This window comes from Piliocolobus tephrosceles, chromosome 4 (assembly GCF_002776525.5).
Source record: "Piliocolobus tephrosceles isolate RC106 chromosome 4, ASM277652v3, whole genome shotgun sequence".
NCBI classification, from domain to species: Eukaryota; Metazoa; Chordata; class Mammalia; order Primates; family Cercopithecidae; genus Piliocolobus; species Piliocolobus tephrosceles.
In genome coordinates, this window is record NC_045437.1 from 121,624,543 (window position 1) to 121,647,055 (window position 22,513).

General features: G+C 43.7%; 1 protein-coding gene across 5 annotated transcripts in view; it reads left to right on the forward strand.

Moving 5' to 3' along the window:
• The window catches only part of SLIT3 (slit guidance ligand 3), a 630,484-nt gene that overhangs the window by 434,046 nt on the left and 173,925 nt on the right, over positions 1–22,513 (forward strand). For all 5 annotated transcript variants that reach the window (XM_023218903.1, XM_023218901.1, XM_023218904.1 and 2 more), the window contains exon 6: positions 18,431–18,502. In XM_023218903.1, the coding sequence (XP_023074671.1) occupies positions 18,431–18,502 (72 nt within the window). The remainder of the gene's footprint in view (positions 1–18,430; positions 18,503–22,513) is intronic.

Here is a 22,513-nt window from a genome sequence, read left to right on the forward strand (position 1 = left end):
TTTGCCTGCCATTGGGCCGGCCCCAGTTCTCTTGCCCAAGTAAAATGTCAATTAGATCACTGGCTGAATATCGCTTTTGTCTACTTAAGCATATTCAGCTCACAAAGCCATAAATGTTTAGTTGCTTCTTTCTTGAAAAAAGACTCCACACCCAAGTTCAAAGTATGCTCCTGGCTCCATATGGTCACTGAAAAAAATTGATTCATTGGAAAAATACAAATATTGAGTCATTATTCAGTCATGGGGCAAATCAAGCTTTGGGTCATTGTCAACAGACTGCATGTGATTTGGGTCCATGGATGCCTTCAGGCTCATAGAATAGGTGTTTTATGCATTCATCTCCATCTGCACTCCCAGCCCACATTGTTACCTACACCAGACAATGAAGAAGATAAAACCCAATGTTCAGTCTGGGCGCAGTGGCTCATGCCTGTAATCCCAACACTTTGGGAGACTGAGGCGGGCAGATCACCTGAGGTCAGGGATTCGAGACCAGCCTAGCCAACATGGTGAAATCCTATCTCTACTAAAAATACAAAAATTAGCCAGGTGTGGTGGTGGCTGCCTGTAATCCCAGCTACTCGGGAGGCTGAAGCAGGAGAATCACTTGAACCTGGGAGGCCGAGGTTGCTGTGAGCCAAGATGGTGCCTTTACACTCCAGCACGGGCAACAAGAGCAAAACTCCATCTCAAAACAAATAAACAAACAAACAAACAAAAAACCAGTGTTCTATTGAGTGAGCTCTAGGATTTGCATAGAGAAAAATGAATAGGGAGGGGGTCATGGCTGAGTGATGGTGATTCAGCCCAAAGCAATAAGAGTAAGAAGGACACCATCATGAGGTAACACTTCAATTAACTGTAATTAGTTTCTGGAGTTTTCTGTACCTGACTTTTAAGACATTTCACAGGAATTGAAATACAAGGAGCGTTCCAAAAATTTTTTTAAACAGAATGTCCCTGGCCCCATTCCCTTTAACCTGCCTTTTGCTGCCCATACCTTATTTTTTATTTCAATAGGTTTTCGGGGAACATTTTGGTTCCATAAATAAGTTCTTTAGTGGTGATTTCTGAAATTTTGGTGAACCCATCACCTGAGCAGTGTACCCTGTACCCAGCGTGTAGTGTTTATCCCTTGCCACCAGCCGCCCTTTCCCCCAAGTCCCCAAAATCCGATGTATCATTCTTATGCTTTTGTATCATGCCTTAAATATCTCGAGAGATTCTTTTGACCCAGTGTTAGCCTTAAACATGGTTTCCAGGTACATGAAAAATAAATAGACCACAAAGCCAAGATTCTCAGCTTTAGCTCTGCTTCAGAAATGGTCTTGTTTTGTTCTCTAAGGACAGTGTTGGTCTCTTGTAGTTACATCTCCTATGGCCCCATTAAATGATGCTCTCACTGCTGCTAAGCAGCTGCTAATGTTGAAAGGGGTACATCATTGCCATGCACACCAAAACACCAGGGTTCCCAAGCTAAGCCCTTCCTTACTGTGTGCCTCCAAAGTTGAACAGTTTAACCCTTCCTGGGCTCTCTTTACATGTTCTGGCCATCTTAAAGTGAGCGCTAGCACTGAGCTTCCATTTGGGTCCATTGTGAAATGGCTTCATACCATTTGCACCTTTCCAGCCATTAGAATGGTCCACGTGCAGCTTGGGGAACTTGCTGTCAACCCATACAATTGGGTTGTGGATGTGCGAATGTTCTCTGGCGAATTGTTTGTTGTCACGGAAGATGGGTCTTCTTGGTATGTCAAGCCAAGATCCTTTTCTGGAATCAGCTCCTTAATGCAATTAGATTTCCTGAAATGATTTTGCTTTCTTTGCCCATTTTACTACCAAGGCGGGTATGAGATGTGCTTTTATAATAAGTGGTTTGGCTAGCATGCAATTCCTCTACTGCAGCCAGCCTCACTGCCTATTGAAATGGGGCAAATTGGGCGGGCTGAGGTGGGGGAGCGGGGGCAGGGGGACTGCGTGGAATTCAGGTTGCCCTACTGAAAGTCATAGATTTACCAAGCTAGAGAGGGCTTTAAGAAATACATCATATGGTCCAAATTTCTCCTTTTAAACATGTGGCCAATTGGCAAGACCAGCACCTAAGTTCCCTTGGTCTGTGTCTGGGTCTTAATTTGTAAAGGCGACTGATGGATGATACAGACAGGTCAATGCCATTTACAAAAAGTTTACTGTTACTCACTGGTCCCTAGAAATGGTGGCACAGCATGTCATTCAGGGCCACAGGGGAAGCACCAGAGTCGGGCAGAATGCAGAAACAGGAGCAAGGGGAAAGCTGGGGCCAAAGCCTTTATTGAAGTTTCATAGGAAAGGCAAGGCAGGGCAGGGGAAACGGCTTAAGAATGGCTAGTTTGGCCGGGCGCGGTGGCTCAAGCCTGTAATCCCAGCACTTTGGGAGGCCGAGACGGGCGGATCACGAGGTCAGGAGATCGAGACCATCCTGGCTAACATGGTGAAACCCCGTCTCTACTAAAAATACAAAAAAAAACTAGCCGGGCGAGGTGGCGGGCGCCTGTAGTCCCAGCTACTCCGGAGGCTGAGGCAGGAGAATGGCGTAAACCCGGGAGGCGGAGCTTGCAGTGAGCTGAGATCCGGCCACTGTACTCCAGCCTGGGCGACAGAGCGGGACTCCGTCTCAAAAAAAAAAAAAAAAAAAGAATGGCTAGTTTGAATAATTCATGGGGCCTTGGGGCATAAAGGCTATTCCTAGTCATCCTGTATACAGCCTTGGGTTGATTTAGGGCAGAGTAGAGGCTGGCTTGGAGTGTGAGCTAGATACAGCTGGTGGTTAGGATATGGACTTGGGATTAGTTGGTCTGTATATGAAAGATAGGCTCATTGGCAATTTGTTGACTGTCTCTAGGAATGAGCTAGCTCTGGAAGGGGCAGTCTCTCCCATGCCAAGAACCCTTCCCTCCCTCAACAAGATGCCAAACTATTTTAAAGCAGAGAAAATTTAAAAACATAATTAATACACCCCTAAATCCCTGGGACTCCTCAGTCCCTCCACTTCTCACCACATGAAGCCCTAGATGGAATGAAAGAGTCAAGCATCCCTGAGTTCTAGTAGCATTTCAGACTTGAAGCTATAATTTAATCACCTGTTATTGCTTTACTTTTTTTCACTGGTGTATCAGGTGTCATGTCACTCGTCCCTAAACAGTGTGACCCAAGGGGTTAGCAGTCAAGTCCTTACTTCTCTGCCAAATGCTATCTTAGGATTTTAAGTAATTCTTCTCTCTAATCCTTACTTTCCTCTTCTGTTGAAAATTATGAGCTTGCATCTGATGATCTCTGAGATCACTTTCAACAGTGGCATTTTACAATTCTATAGCTGCAACCACCTTGAGGGCTGGAATCCCCTTCAGCAGAGTTGAGGTTCATAGCAGGTGATTTTGTTAATGATGTAAAGGCAAACGGTGATGTTCTGAATTTAGGTGTGTGGATAGGTAGGGAAAGAGGAAGGTATGATCATAGATAAGTAAGTAGGTGAATGTTTCCCAAGAAATCTCAGTGTTACCCTTGGTAATCAGGGCTCAGAAGATAAGTCCAAGGAAGATAACTCCTTAGGACTGGAAGACTTGGACAGCCCATCCCCTTCCTCTCCCTCTCCGTCCTACTCCCACTCCCAAATAAAACAAAAAGTTCATCTCCTACATGCACGCTCCTGAATTCTGTTCTGAAATGTGTGGGATGCATAAAATAGCAAATGCCGTCAGATCTCAAGTTGGGCAAATACAGAGACAGCATTTTTAGTCTCATTGAAAAGTAGTTGTCAGAAATATGCCATTCACTCAGAGTCTCTAAGTGCTCTGTCAAGCTTTAACTTGATTAAAATTGAAAACCACATTGCTTGAAAACCAAACGTGAAATCGAAATCTCTTTACTCAGTGCTCTTACATTCTGGAGCCTGGGCTTATGGATTATCCTCAGTTAATTTATGCCATCTTTGTGCCATACATTAATTTTGAATATATTTGTTGAAAATTTCCTGTAGCTTGCATTTATGGTTGTCAAAGGGGCTTTTATCTTGAAAAAAAATGGTGCTGGTTTTAATTACAATTCTAAATAGCTTCATAACCATCGTGAACCCTGGATTTACATCATCTTTATGACAGACACGCAATTCCCACTTTATTGATTTTGTCATTTGCTTCATTACGGTTAATGCAAACCTTTTGTATAGAGACAATTCTGGGGCCTCTCTCTTCTTGGAGGGGTTAGTATAGAACATCATGACCGAGTATAGAACATCATGACCCCGTCCCTCTACCCCCTCCTTCTGCCGCAGTGCTGACCCAAGGAAAAGTCAGGAAGGAAAATATTTCCAAAGTGGCTATCCATCACAGGCAAAGGAAACGTTAGCGCTGATTATCCAACCTTTCATGATCGGGTGGGTTCAGACTTCTCTGCTTTGAAGTCCTAGAGATAGCATCACTCATGTTGTGAGACTATGTGTCCACCCCACCGCAAGCCTCACTCTGTTTAGAGAAGGGTTGCAGCAGCAGCCACCCACTTTTGCATTTCACGTGGGGATCTTGCACCCCCTGCACCCAGCCCGCCCAGGGGCCTAGGAACCAAAGCATAATACGGTTGATGGGGATGTGCTGAGTCCCCGAGATGTAAACGCCAAGAATGCCTGTGAGTAACCTAGGGTGGAAAATCAAAACCTTTGGTGATTAACTTGAAATGGAACATTTTAAAGCAAAGAACAGAATGAGGGAGCTTAAGGAAGTGTAGGAAGACACAGCTTATCCATTTGTATCCATCAGGGACAGGCTTCCGAGGGCCAGGAGCAGCTGAGGGAGCTCAGAAAGCTGCTGGGCGCCCAATGCGTAAGGAAGGCTGCTGCAGGGGAGTCTGTGGATAGAGTCCAGGGCACTATGTAAGTGGCATTTGAATGGCTGAGAAAATAACACATTTGATCTGGAAACAAGGAATTTTCCCCCCAAGTCTTACTTGAAAGGACCTTACTTTTCCCAAACGAAGGCTTATAAGAGAACTAGCCTTTAACTGGGATAGGAAAGTAGAATGAACTTGCCAGAAAGGGCAGTACAAGTCCAAAGATCATTTCTGAAAGAGACAAAGGAGTGAGGTGGCCCATTTCTAGTGTCATTTACTGGAGAATGTTGGGGAAAGTCCTAGAAGGCCCATTCTCTGCCCTTGCATCTCCCGGAACTTCTCAGTGAGTCGCTCCATTTGGAACCATCCCCGGGGATGGCTTTCTCCTCTTCTGCCTTCAGAGACTGCGTTCACCACTTCTAGACTCTAATTTTTCCAGTAGATGTGGGAGTCTAGTCTTAGCTTTCTAAAAACTATGAAATTATTGAATGCTGGAAAGACTGTTGAATGCTCTTTAAAAGCTGCTTCTGTGACAAATGGAACATGAAAATGTGCTGTTTCTAAGACACGGAAGAGCTGAGCAGGAAGAGGAGGCATCTCCAAGAGATGGGGTAGTAGGAACCAGTGGCCCAACACCTTGTGTCTAACCCCGTATGCATCCATGGTCTTGTCCCGCCTAAGAACTCCTGCGTGAATCTCTACCTGATGGGCACTGTTGAGGGCTTTTGAGCTTGGTGGTTTTCCGTGGAGTGCTTTGGTGGAAGTTAATACCACATTCATTCATACTTGTGTTTTTTTCCACCCTGCTGTTCAGACCTCTGACCCCCTGGAGAGTCCTAGTCTTAACTGTTCCAAACAGGAGGAAATTTACACTTATATTCTCAATGTACTGCATTAAAAATAAAATCTGACTCCTCAGACAGTACCTGTAACAACAAAATGAGAAAAACCTCATGTGAGGACGGACTCAGGGACTGAATTAAAACTCAGCAGCCCTGAATGCCAGCTCTTGAGGGGCCCATAGAAATCATCTATTTCTTGCCTTTGTTTTACCAATAGGGAAATTTTAGCCCAGAGAAGTTAGGCCATAGTCCAACGAGGTCAAAAATCCTTATCATCTGATTCCTGAGCAAACTGTTTGTATTTTTTCCACTAAACCACACCATCTTAAAAACAAAACAAAACAAATCTCTACTGCTGGCAAATGAGTAAAAGAAAATCACTCTTTCTTATCCTCCCCCAGAACAGTGGCTCTCATCCTCAGTTCTGAAGTGTGAACAATGCCCTTATTTCCCCTTTTGGAATCAGGGAAGGAATTAGAAATTTCTTCAGAAATTTCTTCAGCCAATTAAGTAGAAGTAGCTGCAATGAAGAGCTCTGGACCCAGAAGCTTGTGGGCAGAACTGGCCTTCACCCAGGTGGTACCCAAGTAGGAACCATCTCTGTGGGCCCCCCAGATGTTTTTGGATTTACCAGTGAGACTGACTTGGCTGCTCCGGAGAGTCCTGAGAGAGTTTAGAGACAGCATGAGGGAAAACTACTCACCATTTTCACCAGGCCCTCCCACCATCTCTTCCCCAGGAGCCGTCATGCATCCATAGCCCACCCAGACCAGCGGCCTCTCCTGGAAGGGGTTTCTGGTCAGAGGCACTTCCCTCACTGCCCTGAGTGAGGGTAACAGCCTGGCCTCCTTTCTCCCCTTTTAAGAGAACCAGTCTGAGCAAAGACACACACACACACACACACACACACACACACGAGGAACTTGGCTTCTGAAATGCAAATGCAATCTACTGAGTTATCTGTGCTGGCTACTGATGCAAAAGGAGGAGCAGTGGTGTGGAAAATACAAAACAGTGGCTAATCCCACACTATTTTACGCTGGACTTGGGAGCCTAGCAGGTGATTTTTCTCCTTCCATCAAGTTTACCGTCCTCATTCTCTTTGCCTAAACTGACATTTTTCTCCCTGAATCTTGAGTGATTGGGAGTATCCCCAAAGCAAGCTGGGGAAGAAAGTTTTAAAATTTGTTACAAATAATCCCCCAAAATAGGTGAATTCCATTTCCTCATGTTTCTCTCCTTCATTTGCATTGCTCTTCAATGCCAAGATATTTCTTTTCACACCCAGATGGAATCAGGTTTGCTATCTCATCCTGTAAGAACTGATCCTAGGCTTCCCTGTCTTTCACTGTGATGTCGTCAGAGGGAAACCACCCTCAAAATGGGGTGGTCTCATAAAGTTCCTGCCTGTCGTGGAAAGAGCAATCTTCACTTTTTTTTCCTTTCCTAAGGTAAATTCACATAACATAGAACTAACCATTTAAAAGTACAATTCAGTGGCACTTAGTACCTTCACAGTGTTGTGCAGCCATCACTTTTATCTATTTCTTTTTGTTTTTTTCTTTTTTTGAGATGGAGTCTCAGTCTGTCACCCAGGCTGGAGTGTAGTGGTGCGATCTTGGCTCACTGCAACCTCCGCCTCCCAGGTTCAAGCGATTCTCCTGCCTCATCCTCCTGAGTAGCTAGGACTACAGGCGCCCGCCACCACACCTGGCTAATTTTTAAAATATTTTTAGTAGAGACGGAGTTTCACCATATTGGCCAGGCTGGTCTCGAATTCCTGACCTCACGATCCACCCACCTCAGCCTCCAAAAATCACTCAAGACTCAAGGGGGAACAAATGTCAGTTTAGGCAAAGAGAGTGGGGATGGTAAAGTTTTATCTATTTCTAAAACATTTTCGTCATCCCCAAGGGAAATTCCATACCCACTCAGCAGTCACACCCCATTCCCTCCCTGCCCCCAGCCTCTGGCAATTGCTGATCTGCTTTCTGCTTCTATGAATGTGTCTGTTCTGGACATTTTCTATTCATGGAATCACACAATAGGTGACCTTTTATGTCTGGCTTCTTTCACTTAGCATAATGTTTTCAAGAGTCATGCATGTTGCCGCGTGCATCAGTACTTCATTCCTGTTTTGTGGCTGAATAATATTCCCGTATGTGTACGTACCACAATTTGTGTATCCACTCATCTGCTGACAGACACTCGGGCTGTTTCCGCCTTTTGGCTCTTGTGAATGGTGCCGCTGTGAACATTTGTGTGCGAGTTTTTGTTTGAACACCAGTTTTTAATTCTTTAGGCTATATCCCTAGGGATGGAATTGCTGGGTCATATGGTAAGTCTATGTTTCACTTGTTGAGGAACCACCAAACTGTTTTCCACAGCAGCTGCGCCATTTTACATCCCCTCCAGCCATGTAAGAGTGTTCCAGTTTCTCCACATCCTCACCAAGCACTTACTGTTCTTCATCGTTTTAATGGTAGCCTTTCTAGTGCGTGTGAAGTGGAATCTCATGTGATCCTAGGGCTTTTTACTGAGTACCTCCTGTATGCCAGGCACTGTGGGCCAGGTACAGTAGTGTGTAAAACAGAGACTGTACCCGCTCTCCTGTTGCAGATAAGTTCAGGCATTCATGATTCCTCAAAAATAATAGTAAAGAAAAGGAAACTGGCGTCTTCTAGAGTATTTCCATGCTGCGCGTTAGCTATATCGAAAGCGGCAACCAGCACAGCACGTGCTGCTGAGTTCTGATGCTCCTTTTCTCAGCGGTTAATTACAAGGACCTTGATATCCCCATACACTGAGCTTACAAAGCATGTTTTAATTGGCCTCTGCTGCCACAGACATACCTTTGAGTGATGCCTCGCTAATGGCCACTCACCCTGAATACCCTACGACACAATCTGGTTACTGTTGTCCTGTTCCTTTGGTTCCTGAGGCTTGTATACCCTTGGAAGACAAGCCTTATCACCTCTGGGGAAGGCCATGCTCAGGAATGATGGATTCAAATCGGCGTAATTTACCACTTTTGCCTGGAGCAAAGAGAACCATTTCTCCAGAGAGGCCATGCCTGTGCCCAAGAGAGCACTACACTGTCCCAGCCTGGTCAGAAGGCCACCCATTGGGTCCTACTAGGTGACCTGGAATTGAAGCATCCTCTTAAGGTGCAGGCACCCATCCATGATCCTCAGTGACTGGAGCTAAAATCAGTTACCATCCCCAGTGACCCTAAAAGTCAAATGGACCAGGACTCCCAAAGAATCTGAAAGACGCAGGAGGGAGTGGGGGGGACACTGTTGACTGTGCTGCTCCCCCCATCCCCTACCCCTAACCCCGTCTTCTGGGTAAGAATACTTTGCAGGCCAATGAAAGCAACTAGTTCCCAGTGACAAATACCGAGACTAAAGTTTGACTTTCTCACCATCCTCTTCCCAGCCTACAATAACTTGAGTTACACCCACAGAGTGATATTAGGCTCCCTGTCTTTGTATTTTAAAAGTCAGAGAAAGGTGGAATAGCCTGATGGGTGAGCCCTGAGGCTCCTGGATTGGGAAGGCAGGTTTGAACTTGACTCTCCAAGGTACTAGCCGAGTTCCTTTTTTGATGCTACATAACAACCTCCCTGAACCTCTGTTTTCTCCTGTATTCACAATTCATCCTACTCTGTGAAGTAAGTGCTTGAATGAGGGGATGACCGAAGAGTCATGAGAGCTTGGAAAGAGCAGTTCATTTTGCCTGAGTTTGTGCGGGAAGGTCTCCTAGAGTATGTGGCCTTTGTGGAAGGTCTTGATGGATGGGGAGGGATTTCACAAACAGGGCAAGGACAAGCATAAGTGAACATGGAAACATGAAAGTACTTGGTGCATTCACGTATTACACAGAGAGAGGTGCAGCTAAGGAGTTAGGTCCTAAGGTCAGGCTAAGGAGTCAGGGCTGTTTCCAGAGGAGCAGCATCTCTTACAGTCATCGTGGGCATGGACAGAACTGGGTTCAATGCCAAGTTTAAAGATGTAGCTCTCAATGCCTCACTTTCTTCTTCTGTAGGAATTATTGTGAGATCAGACTGGCATAAGACATTTAAATGGTGCTCAGTTCAATACTTGATGCTTAATAAGTGTTGAATAAATGTTGTGTGCAATTATTATCATGGTTGTGATGGTTTTGTGATTGCTACAATTTATAATGTCAGCCACAGGGAGCCACTGAAGGTTTGTGTACAGATTATGGAATGTTAAGATTAAGAACTTATATGCCATAGATGGTGTGGCATTTAACTATTTTAGGTGATACATTACTTGATTGGTTATTAGTTGGTAGTAGCCACCAAGAAATGAGATTAAATTTTGTGATTTCTCTCCTTAGTTGTTTCAACTATGGAAACTGTGAGTATGTGCACAAGTTGGTATCCTTCTTTCAGTAAGGGAGTGATTTGTATTTTCATTGGTGTAGGTTTTTGGTGGCTTCTTATATTTCAATCTCATAACAGCAGGAGAAGTACGAAAAACTTGAGAGTCTGAACTGCTGCCCTTAGTCCAGAAAGATTATATTGAATATCTCAAATAATAGATTCTTTGGTCTGGGATGGAAGAAGAAGCGATAAAGAGAGAGGTTCAAATCACAGAAGGGTCTAAGTTAGATGAAGAAGAATGTTTTTAAAATTTTATTAGAAACCAATTTCAGGTCATATAACTTCAGAGCTGAAAGAGAGCTTGGAGATTATGTAAAAAAGAATTCCTAAATTTAATATTACTTATTTTAAAGCAAATAAAATTAAGCAATGCCACAAATACATTTTCAGAGTGCACACATTTCATTAGCACACAAAAATTCCTTTTGGACTAAATGTTATCTGCTTTTTACAACTGAGACTCGGGGGCATGGATGTGAATCACTTAGTTTGCATAGTTACAAATTATACAAGCCCTAGTCTTCCATTTTTATAAGAAAAAAAAAATGGCTAGTCAATAACGAGAGCCTTCAAAGGGTTAGTTAGTATGGACTGGAAATGTGAATAAATTCAAGGAAACCTTAATTTTCTTGCAGAGCAATCTATGTGATGTTTTTAAAGGGAAACAAAGATCTCTCAAGGCTGAAGGAGATGATGTGGTCTCAGTGTGCTGTCAGGGAGCGCTCCCCAGGATGGGCCGATTCATGGCCTGGACCCAGAGTGGGGATGCTTGCAATCTTGTATTTGAATGAAAACGAATATCTCACCTGGGCACTGACCTCCCATCCAGGAAGAAATATCTCAGCTCTGGCTCCTGCTTAGTGGTCATATTCACGCAACTGGAATCGTTTAATCTTTAGAGCCCAGTGGGAAGATTTTCTGAAACCCCCATGGGGATGAAAAGAAAAAACTACCTCACTATAGTTTGTGCTGGGTGATTTAGAAAAACAGAGAAAAAAACAGAGATGTGGGAGATAACTTTTCATGACCGTTAACAAAAGCACATTTCATCTTCCCAGTTTCTCGCTTCTTCCTCCATCCTGCGCCTCTGCCGGGGAGGAACCACAGATGGTTATCGCTCAAGAGTGTAACTAGGGAAACCACAAACCTGCCCCAATCACTATGGAGACAGCCATTTATTTGTCCAGCCTCTGAGTATTCATGACATCAGCAAGGCCGGCGAGTAAAACACTGATACTTCTTAAAAAGAAATTCTAATTCCCAATAAGGAAGGCAGAGAACACAAGGTCCAATGTTTCAGTGACTTTCAAGACTCCCCCTGGCCTTATGATGAGTGTGTTTGCACAGGGACAGCCCATTTTACAGAAGCTGCAGTGAGGAGCCTTTTAGAGCCAACAGAACTGAAAGCTGGGTTTGTGAGTCAACAGACATTTTAAGGTTGAGGGATACGGTTGAGGGAATGAAATGTCAAGAATAAATCTACTTTCAACTGAGTCAGCCCCATGGGGTATAACAGGGTAAGCAGCCATCGCAGTTTGCCTGGAATTGATTTGTTTCCCAGGATTGAACACAGGAGTTTCAATGGTAAAACGGAAAGTCCTAGGCAAACCTTGGGGAGTTGGTCCACCTAGGTATAAAACCCTTTGGTCCTAACATGGGGATGACCACAGGATGTGGGTAGATTTGAGGCAAGCCTCAAAGTGTGACAGCACATTTTGCAAACAGTGACCAAACTTCCTTGGTCCCCGGGTCTAAAAGTTGCTGGAAAACAAATGATACTCTCGCTGTGACTATGGGGTGTTTTCATTTGATTTGCTTTGGATTTGTTTGTTTTGTTATTGTTGTTCTTTTACTCATCTAGAAATGCCAGAGATTTGTTTCCAATTTAAACTCACCACAATTAAGTGGGATCTCTGCTTGTCCCCGGTAACTATCTTTAACGCTAAATTGGTTTGCAGGGATCTTCCTCCTGCATTTTTCAACACAAATTCATTTGCCAAATGCCCAACATACAGGCAACTATGTAAACACAGAAGTGGAGTTATTGATATTTCCCAGCGATGTGTAAAACACCTCTTTATTCTCCAAGGTCTGGTGTGCCTCTTTGTGGCTAATCCATCATCGCTGTTTGCATTATTGCAGAGCTTGCTTTCAGGAGCATCTACTGGAGTGGATGCAGTTATTCTCCTGCTGAGAAGTTGCATATGTTGAACGGCATTATGATCTATACGAAATAGAAGGTGTCGTGCTAGCTATGTGGCAAAGCATGCATAACGACATTTGTTGAAATAGACTTGTTCAATTTTCAGCTAAGTTCTAAGCAGGCTGTTCTGATCAGAGAGCTTAATTAAGCTAGGACTTTGTCCTTTACAAAGTAGATTTGGTTGGTTGAAGTCTTTGGAATGCTAACAATCAATTAGCCAAATATCTCTGTAAATATAACTGGCTATACCACATTAAACATCAGAGGTCAACAATTGCTTTACCAGTTATATATATTTGTATTTACATGGATACAATATTACATGTAACTGCATATGTAGGAAAAATAGGCATAGAGTTGTCAGTTTTAGAGACAGGGGTCTTTGTGGATACTTAAATAATTCATGGATCAGTAAACACATCTATATGTATTGTAGGGTCTGGTGGGCAAGTGTGCAAAATGAGCAAAATGATGGATTCCCCTCTTTTTGCTCATTTGAGATGTTGTTTTAATGTAGAATTACAGTAACCCTCTAATGATGAGAAGCAGTGACAATTCATTAGCAGATTGTGGCTTAGATCAAGTGTTTGATTTGTCTGAAGAAGTGTAACCCGTACTCAGTTATATGAAGTATATGCGTTTCTTTTGAAGATAATTTTTTTTCCTTTTGTCAGTTGAAATAACCTTGAGCTTTATTTTTTTCAAAGACCCCAGCTAGCAGCAGACAAATGCTTCTATAATTTGTTCTTCAATAATGATTTTTTAGAATGTTAAACTGTCATAAAAAAAACAACCTTCAAAAGTGCTTCTAGATTTCCTATTCTCTGCTTAAAGGACAATTGGATAATAGGGAGGAAAGAAATAGCACGTCAAAGCTGTTTCACATTTTGTCTTCTGCCTTGTTTCATGAAAGTAGGGATTCCCCTGGTTTTCTTTTTATAGTTAAAACATTCTGTTTCTCCTCAGTCTAGAAAAAGAATACCTTGAATATGTACATTGATGAACATATGTATATTTCATCAAAACTGGATTCAAATTATTATAGTTTAGTTTTTTAAATTCCCTTAAACCTTTCAATATAATTGAACTGTAAAAACCAAAGGTGGCAACCTTCTTCCAAATATTTTCAAAGAATGTCTTATACTTTATTCTTCATCCTGAGTACCTAAGATAGTGTGAACATCTCATAGTACTGTCTTACTCTTACGGGTTAATTCCTTGTTGGATTTCATGACTGTTGACTTGCTTAGGGTTTCTAGTAAGGCTTCCCTTGTGAATTTCATACAGAAGTCCCCACACTTATTTGGCACATTTGGTAGGGATAGCTTTATTCAGAAATTAGCAAATTGTTAAACTCTAACGGGTGCTGAGCCTCAGCTACTTCTCCCGTTTAGCACGAGGAGGAACGTGAACAGAAAGCGCAGAGCAGAACGCTGGGGCTGGATTGGGGGCCCCTGGAGGGACAGTGCCCTCAGGCGAAGTTTAACCATCCACCTGATGAGATGCTGGGTCCCCAGAACATCTGGATGAGGAGTGAACAACTGGATGGGTATCCCCTGATACAGACCTTGCATGTAGATACCTAGTTTGGAATTCGGCTTTTCTTCCAGATACCCAAAGCCTGTTTCTGGAGATGTCTATTTTCAAGGCATTCTTCATGGGAACTTAAATGCATCATTGAAATCCTAAATTTTTTTTAAATTCTTTTTCTTTTTATACATTTCTTTATACATTTCTCTATCTCTGTCTTCTTTTTTTTTTTTTTTTTTTTTTGGTTATTGTTGGGAGATAGAAGCTTTTTAAATTGTAGCCAGTTTTTTAACCCTTTGTAAAGGATTTAGATAGGCTGCTTTAATTTTTGAAGCACAAAAATATTTCTAATCCTGCTTCAATTATGAAATTTCACATTGTAATTGAAAGAGATGAACTGTGATAATAGGAGTATATTATGCTTACTAAAGGGAATTCTTACAAAAGTGCTATCTCCCAGTCTGCCGTTTGTGGAGATTATTTTAAGTCCTCACTCACGCTGGCTTTCCCTTCTGCCTTGTTTATATTCTCAGAGTACAAAAATACAGTAGTCAGAAAGCTGCTCTCGGGGAGTCTGCATTTAGTGCTTGTCGGAGGATTCCTCTCTAAATGGACTCTGGTATCATTTTAGCACTCATATTGTTTGCCGAAATTCGAGCTTCCTGGGGAAATTAGAGCAGTTAATTTAATATCATGAAATGTTTTGGGGCTTCTTGGCTTATTCAGAGACAGGGGAGTGTAAATCAAATTGAGTATCCTGTATAAAGTAGAGGACAATAAAAGTGGCCTCCAAAAAAATAGCCAGCCTTCCCAAAATCTTCTGCCTTCCCATTCCCCATCTTCATCCTGGACCCACAGAAATCTTGTTTTATTCCAAGTCTCCTTCCCAAGGGCTCCCTGGTAGAGGTCTGTGTCTCAGAAAGACAAGGAAGCAGGGAAGGTGCTTAGCCCTGTCCAGGCACAGCAGGAGTGCTCAGTCTTTATTGTCACTAGAAGGGCCACAGGGCCACAGTCGTGACGATATGGCTTAGAGCTTTATTCCATACAGCTTGGGTTCAGCCCTGACACCTTTTCCTGGAAGGACTCATTCTGCAACCATTGGTGACCATCTGTGAGGTGGCTGGCACTGCACTGGGCAGGGGGGTAAGTTATGTTGCATGATAAGAAGCAAAGATTCAGCAGCTGTGGGAAATACACTTCTCATGGCCCAGGAAAAATCGAAAGAGAGCCCTCAGGCATCCTCCAACTGCTGAGTTCTCTCTCCTCACATTTCCAAAGCCCTTTTTGCAGATGCCTCCCGAGTGATGGCGTGCATGTTGCAGGGTAGGCAATGGGCTTTGTTGATTTGTTTTTGAGAGGGTCTTTGAACAAGGTCTTTCAAAGGCACGAACGATATGGACCTTTGACCTGAGAGCGTAGAATACACATCAGCGGCCTGTGGTCACATCAGCCCCCAGAAGCAAACTGCTAAGTCAGATGTTTTGGCCTCAGCTTCGGAAGGTTCTCTGTGTGTTTAGTAACGCTCCGCTCCACCATCCTCAAAGAATTGCTGGGCTTGTGTTTATTTTGCCTCCCTTCTCCTGTGTGTCAGGACTAACTTTTATGTTGCTGAGGTGTCATTTTGCAAAGAAAAAGAAACCTGTCTGAACCAAGTGTGTATTTACTTTGTTTTAGAGACCTAGTGTATTTGCATGAAATATCAGGAAAGCCGATGGACGATTAATTGGGCTTTTTACAAATACGCTGATGCTCAGCGCCATGGAGATATAAGAACTGGGAAGTGGAGTAACTGCTGTGGTTTTTGTTTACCTGATGGGGCCCCCATAGGTGTTAAACCCTTAAAGACCCTGGTAACGAATGGGGCATCTTGTCTTGAGAATGGCTCCTTGACCATCACGACTGGAATACCCTGTCTGTTTCATTTATCTGTGGTTAGAACAAAAGGAGACAATCTCAGTTATAATAAATGTCTTCTAGAAAAGCACACTTCTGCATAAATATTTTAAATTTTGATGTTTCATGTTTTAAAATAGTCTATAAAATACACCCACAGGGATGCTGATAGTAAAGCTCAGTTTTCCCCGTTGCAAATAAACTAGACGTCAACTTATGCCACCCACTGAAAATATTTAAACGCCACGTAATTAGTAACGTATTAGATGTCTCTGCTTTTAGCCTGAAAATGATCAGAGCCCTCTCGAAGACTCTTGTCCCACCACTTCAGTTTGCTGAGGAGCAGGACTGTGATGGGATATTGAGTAGCGTGTGTTTAGTCTTTTTAAAAAATCTTTTGGCTAGCTCCCTTCACCACATACTTTTTTATTCTCTTTCTACCACTTTGGTTTATTCTCTTCTTTCTATGGCATTTTCTTCTTCCCTGCAGATTCCATTCTTTCCACGTAAAATTCTGTACATTTAGAGTCCCCTGTTTGATTTCTGGTGTTCTCAAAAAGAAAAGGAATAGAAAACGCTTCACAAATCCAGTAAATAAATAATATACTAATAGCAAGGACCTTTATGAAATGTCTGTATGAAAACCGATGCACCACAAACTGCCATCTCTATACACCCCAGACTTCCCAGTATGATGATTTAGATCCTTTTCTACTTAGGCGGATGGTGCCATTTTTGCCGAATTCAGCATGTTCATTGAACAGTTTCTTGGAGCCAAAAGCCAGCTCCACTGCATTTCTGCTTGGTAAGGTTTGGTGGCCTTGGCGTGGGGTAGGGGTTGTTGAATCACTGGCCTCTGAGCTGATGATAAATCTAGAAGCTGGGCAGCAGGACTAGACTGCCTTCATAGAACCTCTGCGGGGAATCGGCGGCCCCAACACTGCGAGACATCTATGAAAAAGAGGCTCAGCAAACTCATGTGAAGAAAGGCTCCAGAAGAATTAGGGGTCGAGAGGATGCGGTGAGACTCCGTTTGAGTGGGCATCAGTGAGAACTTTGAACACTAGATACAGAACTCGCCAACCAAAAATGTGCTTCTGCTTCCCGAGATGCCTGTGGATTGGTTTTTTCTTTTATTCTAAATATTTGAATCTTGTAAACATGAGCATCTATTGAGATGATATATTAATAATTCCCCATAATATCATGACAGAGCCTGTCTGTTGTAATGCACAGCATCACTCTATTGCGTTTTGTGTGCATTAATACAATTCTACATCTGGATACTTTTCCAAAGATAATAGTATTTTCATTTTAATCCTGCCTTCCTTCAGTAGAAAATAAAGCCCTGGGAGAGGGTTCCCAAAGGTAGCTTTGGCACGTCTTTTGTGGAGAGTTGTCCTGGGATCATTTAGCTCAAGTTACACATGAAAATTCCAATACCAGGAAAACCCTCCACCTGAGAGGTGGCGAAAATTAAAAGAGTCTCGGAGTTTTTTAGTACAGCCATAGTTCTTTTCACCTGACCCGCAGCCCCAAAGACCATGGTGTGCTCTGCGGACAGAGTATGACAATCTGGTGTCAATAACCAATTCCTGTATAACACCTTACTGTTGTTTATGGTTTTTTAAGGAATAAAATGGGTTATGTATATAATACATGATATTTAAGTTGGGATATGATAATGGTTGATATCCTGACTTACACATTATATATATTTTAATTTTTTTAAAAAACGGTATCTATGTATTATCCCTCAACTAAAATAGCTCAGTCTCCAACTAGAATGTTATAAGTCAAGGCATCTTTTTAAGAGACATTATTTTCATGCTCACAGGATGGAAAGGGAAATAAAAAAGGAGTCTGGAAATAGGTGCATTTAATTCTCCCCAATTTAAATCAAAGTGGTACATCTTTAAGGCAATAACAATATTCCTTCTTCCCCTCTTCATGAATGCTTCCCTCAATGAATTTCTTTAATGTTGATGATGGTTAGTGCAGTTTGAGGGAATCTGTATTTAGTCAGAAAATGCTTCAATAGAATGACCTACCAGATGGGGCCCGTAACAATGCACAGAGGCATCAAACCACCACAGACATGTGGTGCTTAGAATAATAAAAAGACTATAAAATTAGATTAGTTGAGTCTAATTTGGAATTGGTATATTCCCCATGCACCCTTGCCGCTCTTGGGCAGATAAAGCCTTGAGATTTAGCACTGTGTCAGAGCAGAAGACTGCAACTTCCAGTAAAAGGGAGACGAGGGAACGGGAGAGAGGAAAAAAGCATTCTGGGAGGTCGCGGAGGGCAGAGCAGTGACCTCCAATGATTTACAGGCCTTTAGCTTAATGAAATTGTTTCAGTGACATGACGGTAAGAGCTCGTAATGGATTGGATGCCCTAATGTAATGAAATTACTCCCTTCTGCCTAAAAAAAAAAAAAAAAAAAATGCGCAATTAATATTTACTGAGACCTGACAGCCTTTTGGTGCGCTCGTCTGTGTAGTTCTCTCAGACAGTCAGAGAGGAGAGAGGGAGCAGCGTGGCAGACAGGCTGGCTCTGCACGAGCTCCTGGCAGGGACCAGCAGCGCCTGCAAGGGGGTGGAGGGACAGGCGCTCGGGTGGCCCGGGCCGCCAGCCCCTCACGCTGCCCCCGCTCAGCCTTCATGCTCTCCCCTGCTTTTCCACAGGCAATTGGACAACAACCACATCAGCTGCATTGAAGATGGAGCCTTCCGAGCGTTGCGCGATTTGGAGATCCTGTGAGTTGATTTTGCGATCGCTGCCTTGTGTGTGCGTGCATATGTGTGTATGTGTGTGTGTCCGTGTGGGGAGGAGAGGGGGAGAGTGTGTGCAGGAGGGTCTGTGTGGATGCATTTCTGGTCTTTTGCTGCAGTGCTATTAAAATTGGGAACCAGGAGATCCCTCCAGCTCACCTTGGTCAAAGTGTTTGCAGGCAGCCAAGTGTGATTTCTTACCTCCCACAAACTGGGGTTCCTGCTAATTAAGTCTCAATTGAGTCTTTCTCCTTCTCCCCCAGTGCTCCCGCAGTATTTGTTGCTGGGAGAAACAGATGGGCTGGAGCAGACCCCCCCCCCCCCCCCCCCAGAGCCTGCCACAGCATCAGGGACAGTGTGTTTGAGTGCGGGCACACTGGGAAACAGGGTCCGGGGTTGGGGCCAGAGAGAGAGGGGTTAGTGCCAGGAGGACAGCTGGAATTACCTGAATCAGAAAGGGACCTTGGTACAGGGCAGGGGAACGCCACACAGCCTGGGAAAGCCCAGTCATTGCTATTGCTCCTGGGATCTCATCTCAGGCTTCAATTGAAACTTTAAACAGTGACCGTGACCTTAAAGGGACCGGAGGTGGTGGGGGTAGGGGTGGGCAATGGGGGGAGATGAGAGGAGGCAGCCCCTTCCCCATAATCCCACCTTATGCACCTTGTCTAGAAAGAATGTGTAGTTGCCTTTCTGAGCTCTGGATTTTCAAATGAGTCTAACTAAGAAAACCCGACTCCCAGGAGGAAAGTCAGCTAGGAGTCATCTTGGGGTCATTCAAACTAAAGTTGAATTGTGTAAGAAAACATTTTGGTTATTCTCACTAAAGCTATACTTCTAGCTGTCCCTGATTCAGAGAAGCCCAGAGAGGAAGGCAGTACAGCACAGAAGAACTTGTGTCACTTCTGTCAGGAGACGTGTGGTCGAGTCCGGATTCTGCCACTGATTAGTCGTGTGACCTTGGGCAAGTCTCTTTGGCTCTGGGAGCCTCAGTTTCCTCATTTGTGAAATGAAAGGGTTGGTTGTTCTGTCTTGGGAGTGACTTCCCCTTTCCAAATTCTGTAGCTGCTTGGTTCTAAAAATAATTCCCATGGTACGATTCTAGCCAGTGACTGATAGCAGAGTGGGGTTTCTCAAGCATCCTCCTAAAAATAAGAAATTACACAGTCGCAGGTTACCTATCTCTGATTCCAGAAGAATCAATGAATGCCAGATAAATAAGTGAATGAGTATTTTAAAGCATTCCTTTGTATGTGAAAGAATGAGTGAAAGGTCTTCCCTTCGCCTTCCTCTTCACCTGGCCCCGCAGACACTAGCAACGGGTTGGAGAGAGCCTCGCCACGTTGTTTGAGAGGAAGGTGATTCCAAGAGGAATCACGGGAAATAAAAGGGGATGCTGATGCTGCAAGCTGCTTGAAATCGGATGAAAGCTGAGAATTCCCGGTCCAGAAAAGACAGGACCCACAGTCAGGGAGGTCAGATTGTCATTTCTGAAATAGATTGTGTCTCCTCACCCAAACTCTGACCCTAGAACTGGCAACAAATGCCTGTCTGTGAGGCAGAGGATGCCAGCCCAAATTTAGTAACCTAGGACTCCTCTTATCAGGAGGCTGGGGCTGAGAAGGGTAGGCAGGATTTTCCCTGCCTGCAAAATAGCATTTGTAGGAAGGGCTGCTCAGAGCACATCACCTTTTTCCTCCCTTGACAGAGAGGATGAGAAAGATGAGAAAATTCCTTGGGAAGAGACCAGGAAATGGAAGTCACCAGCTGCCACGAAACAGCTGTGACAACCTGACAGCCCTCATGTTCATTTTCTGTGCTAGGAATGGTGTTGTCTCTCCTCACTAGGAAGGCAGTCTGAGGGAGAAGAGAGGGTTTTACAGTCAGACACACCTAGGTGGGGCTTGGGTCAAGTGTCTTAATCTCTCTGAGTCTATCTCCTCAACTTTTAAAAACAGCCAGTGTATGTACGACATAGGAGGGGCTCTCACAAGTGCCATCCCTTCTACTTTCCTAACTTTTGCCCCTGTACACCCTCACCCCCATCAAGCCCTTGCCCAGGACAGATTTGGACAGCTCTCCTCTACTCAGATACCAAAAAAAAAAAAAAAAAAAAAGATACCCAGATGCACCAGGTGTCTCCAAGTTGAAGCTTTAAAAACCTGTGACAGAAAGAAAAAAAAAAAGTTCTCATTCCCTATCATTGCAAAGAGCCCACAGGATCTGATTAGTTTATCTTCTCAATTCCAAACAAAGCCAGATCAATAGCTTTGTTTTAAAGACACTCTCATTTGGCTTCACATGGCTAAGTACTTAAAATTAATCATAATCAGTTATTCCATGGGTTTTTAATTTCCAGCAGAGGCACACTGCTTTGAAACCATCCATCTTAATGGTGAGCCATTCTGAAATTGGCTGGAGCTGACATCTCCATTTAAAGAACCTCCCCTCCCCACCCCAGGACCTTCCAAATCTCATCCACACATTGACATTTTATAATGCTTCTCTGTAATCACAATTTAGGCACCATAAAGAATCCTGGCAATGAAATAATAAATAGGAACTCAGTGACAGTATCACACATTAGCTTGATACGTTTCTGAGTGAAAGAGGAGAGTTCAAAACATCCTATCCCCAGAAAGAGCATTTTAACATATCTAAAGCTTAAAAGTCTGCAAATTAAGAAGATAAAATATAATGTTTCGGGTGTGTTTTCTCTGACATTAGGCAGCATGAAGTAGAAATCAAGGAAAGACACATCAGTTGTCCCAGAAAGCTTTCAAATTAACTTAAGGAAAGTTGATGGATGTCAACTGCAAACAGAAGTATTTCACATGCCATAACCCTGTTATTCCATCCCTCCTGTGGATGGAAACACCATACAACTTCTTTCCATCGAGGCTGATGATGGTTTTACCAGTTACATTGAATGAGAACGTCGGAGGTGAGCCTGAGAGGTAGCCACTGACTATGAGGAGAAATGAACTGGTACAAGGTTGGGAAAGACTGAAATCTGCCCACTTCAGCCTCATTTTTGACTCATTCCCAACACCCAGCACAGAGTATGGTGGACAGGGAAAGGAGCCATCCCCTCCCCTTTCCCAGAAGTAAGAAGAAAAGCATAGCATGGGGGGTGAAACTTCTCATGGCCTTCCGTGCCACTACGGGGAAGGAATAATGAGGAAAATGAAAATAGCTAGCAGTTACTCAAGCCCAGTGATACCACCAGTGCTTTTACATGCGCTAGCTCTTGCCATCCTCACAATCTCTCAATAGAGATACCGTTACCACCACCCTGCTTTTACCAAAAAAGTAGCCCATCTCAGAGAAGCCAAGTAGCTGCTTACCTAATCAGCAGCAGAGCCCATGTGCTAACCATTTTACAAAGCTGCCTTTTGGATGCATGTTGCCAAGGCTGTCATGGTGATTGGCTGCCCTGAGGTACGGCGGGTGTGGGCTGCAGAGTGGTGTGAACTGGCCTCCAAGAACTGATGGAGGCAAACTAGCAATGACTCACAATCCCGCTGGGGAGAACGTTGGAGCCTTTCACAGGTTTGTGAAATTGGCCCTGTCATTCCCTTCACCCAGTTAACGGGTGCCCACAAAGTTGAAGGTAAATCAAACCTGCAGGAGTAAGGAACTCATCCTGCTTTTTCACTGATATACTTGTCGTCCCATAGTTGATTTATTCCCTCTTGTGGCCATTACCATAGACTTCGGCATTCCACAGTTTGGGGGCTCTGCTTTCCAGACCTGTCTCCCCCACTAAAAAATTACAGCCTCAGTTTTGTGGCATTTAAGGTTCTTAACTGAGGGACTGAGCCTCTGTGAGTCAGACCCTCTGCTGTTACTCAAATCAGTGCCCTTTAATCTCCACCTGTTCTGTGCTTTTGGCAGTTTGCACACACTAGGTTTTCTCCAGGTAAGTCATGCTTATACTGCAGTTGAATATGCCAGGACTGCACTCCTGGCTCTGTGGCGTCAGTAAGCGCTGTG